The following is a 1,367-nucleotide window of genomic DNA, read 5'->3' as shown; positions in this document are numbered from 1 at the left end:
TCAGACTGAAGAAGTCTCTTGGAGGAGAGAGGAAACGGTTCATTAAAGGAGAACCCGTCCAGAGGACCTACTTATTTTTTCTTTTTGATTTTTCTACCTGGRTTACTGAGATAAGGACATAAAAAATGTCCTCGTTGTTTCTCGTCAGAATAAACAATTGGAGCTGGAAGACAAGATGGACCTGGCCTCCTACCTGCTGAAGCCCATTCAGAGGATGAGTAAATACGCTCTGCTGCTCAAAGACCTGATAAAGGAGTGCAGTCAGTCCCAGGAGCAGGAGCTGAGCGACCTCCGAACCGCAGAGGAGATGGTCAAGTTTCAGCTTCGCCACGGCAACGACCTGCTGGCCATGGACGCCATTCGAGGCTGTGATGTAAGTTTGAAACAAGAGTTGTAGGTACGAGCCCCGGGTCACAGCGAGGTCACTGAATCTTTTTGTGAACTGGGAGTGATCTTTGTGCTGCATTGTTCTCTCTGACGTGTGCGTTTCCTCTCCAGGTGAACCTGAAGGAGCAGGGTCAGCTGCGCTGCCAGGACGAGTTCATCGTCTGGTGCGGACGCAGGAAGTACCTCCGCCACGTCTTCCTGTTCGAAGACCTTATCCTCTTCAGCAAGACCAAGAAGATAGAAGGAGGATACGACTTTTATATCTACAAACAGTCCTTCAAAGTAAGAGCCTCCTCCTTTTCGCCTCCGTTTGTGCGGCGAGGTGAGGTTAACCTCTCGCTTCCTGCGCAGACGGCGGAGATCGGCATGACGGAGAACGTCGGCGACAGCGGCCTTCGCTTTGAGATCTGGTTCCGTCGCAGGAAGTCCCAGGACACGTTTATACTCCAGGCCAGCTCTGCCGAGGTCAAGGCCGTGTGGACGGCTATTATCGGCAAGATCCTGTGGCGGCAGGCYCTGAGGAACAGAGGTGTGTCGGATTACACAGACTGAGCTGCGTTTTATTTTTAACAGAAATTAAAAAAAACACAAATCATGGGATGAAGTGAAAGGGGAGGGGCTTTGGGTCACTGAAGCTGATGTTTTGGATTGAAAACCATCATGCGTGTAAAGATTTAAGTGATTTTGATTGGATCCACACTGGTGGTGTAATTACACCCTCAGCTGCAGCTCCTGCAGGACGTGGGTCACATGCAGCCGAGGATAATTAGTGCTCGTTTGGAGCCAATGTTGACCCATGTTTTCCCCTTCAAAATAAAGATACCATAGCTCAAACAGGTCTTTTATAGAAACACAGTGAGTTTAAACAGTACCTGCAGAACAGTCCTACCATCACTCCTTTTTCTTAGTTTATTCATTTTAATTTAAAAACAAAACAAATTCACATACAAAAAAAATACAAATCAAATAAAATAAAAGGT

General features: G+C 47.4%; 1 protein-coding gene across 1 annotated transcript in view; it reads left to right on the top strand.

Annotated features, from left to right (window-relative positions):
• Nucleotides 1-1,367, top strand: part of plekhg4b (pleckstrin homology domain containing, family G (with RhoGef domain) member 4B) — a gene marked incomplete in the record, with an annotated part of 43,785 nt that overhangs the window by 39,974 nt on the left and 2,444 nt on the right. The window contains 3 exon segments of the mRNA XM_014008781.1: nt 149-373; nt 499-669; nt 739-916. Coding sequence (XP_013864235.1) covers nt 149-373; nt 499-669; nt 739-916 — 574 coding nt within the window.

The sequence above is a fragment of the Austrofundulus limnaeus genome, unplaced genomic scaffold (assembly GCF_001266775.1).
Source record: "Austrofundulus limnaeus strain Quisiro unplaced genomic scaffold, Austrofundulus_limnaeus-1.0 Scaffold52, whole genome shotgun sequence".
In the NCBI taxonomy this organism is placed as follows: Eukaryota; Metazoa; Chordata; class Actinopteri; order Cyprinodontiformes; family Rivulidae; genus Austrofundulus; species Austrofundulus limnaeus.
This window is presented reverse-complemented; position numbering and strand designations above follow the sequence as displayed.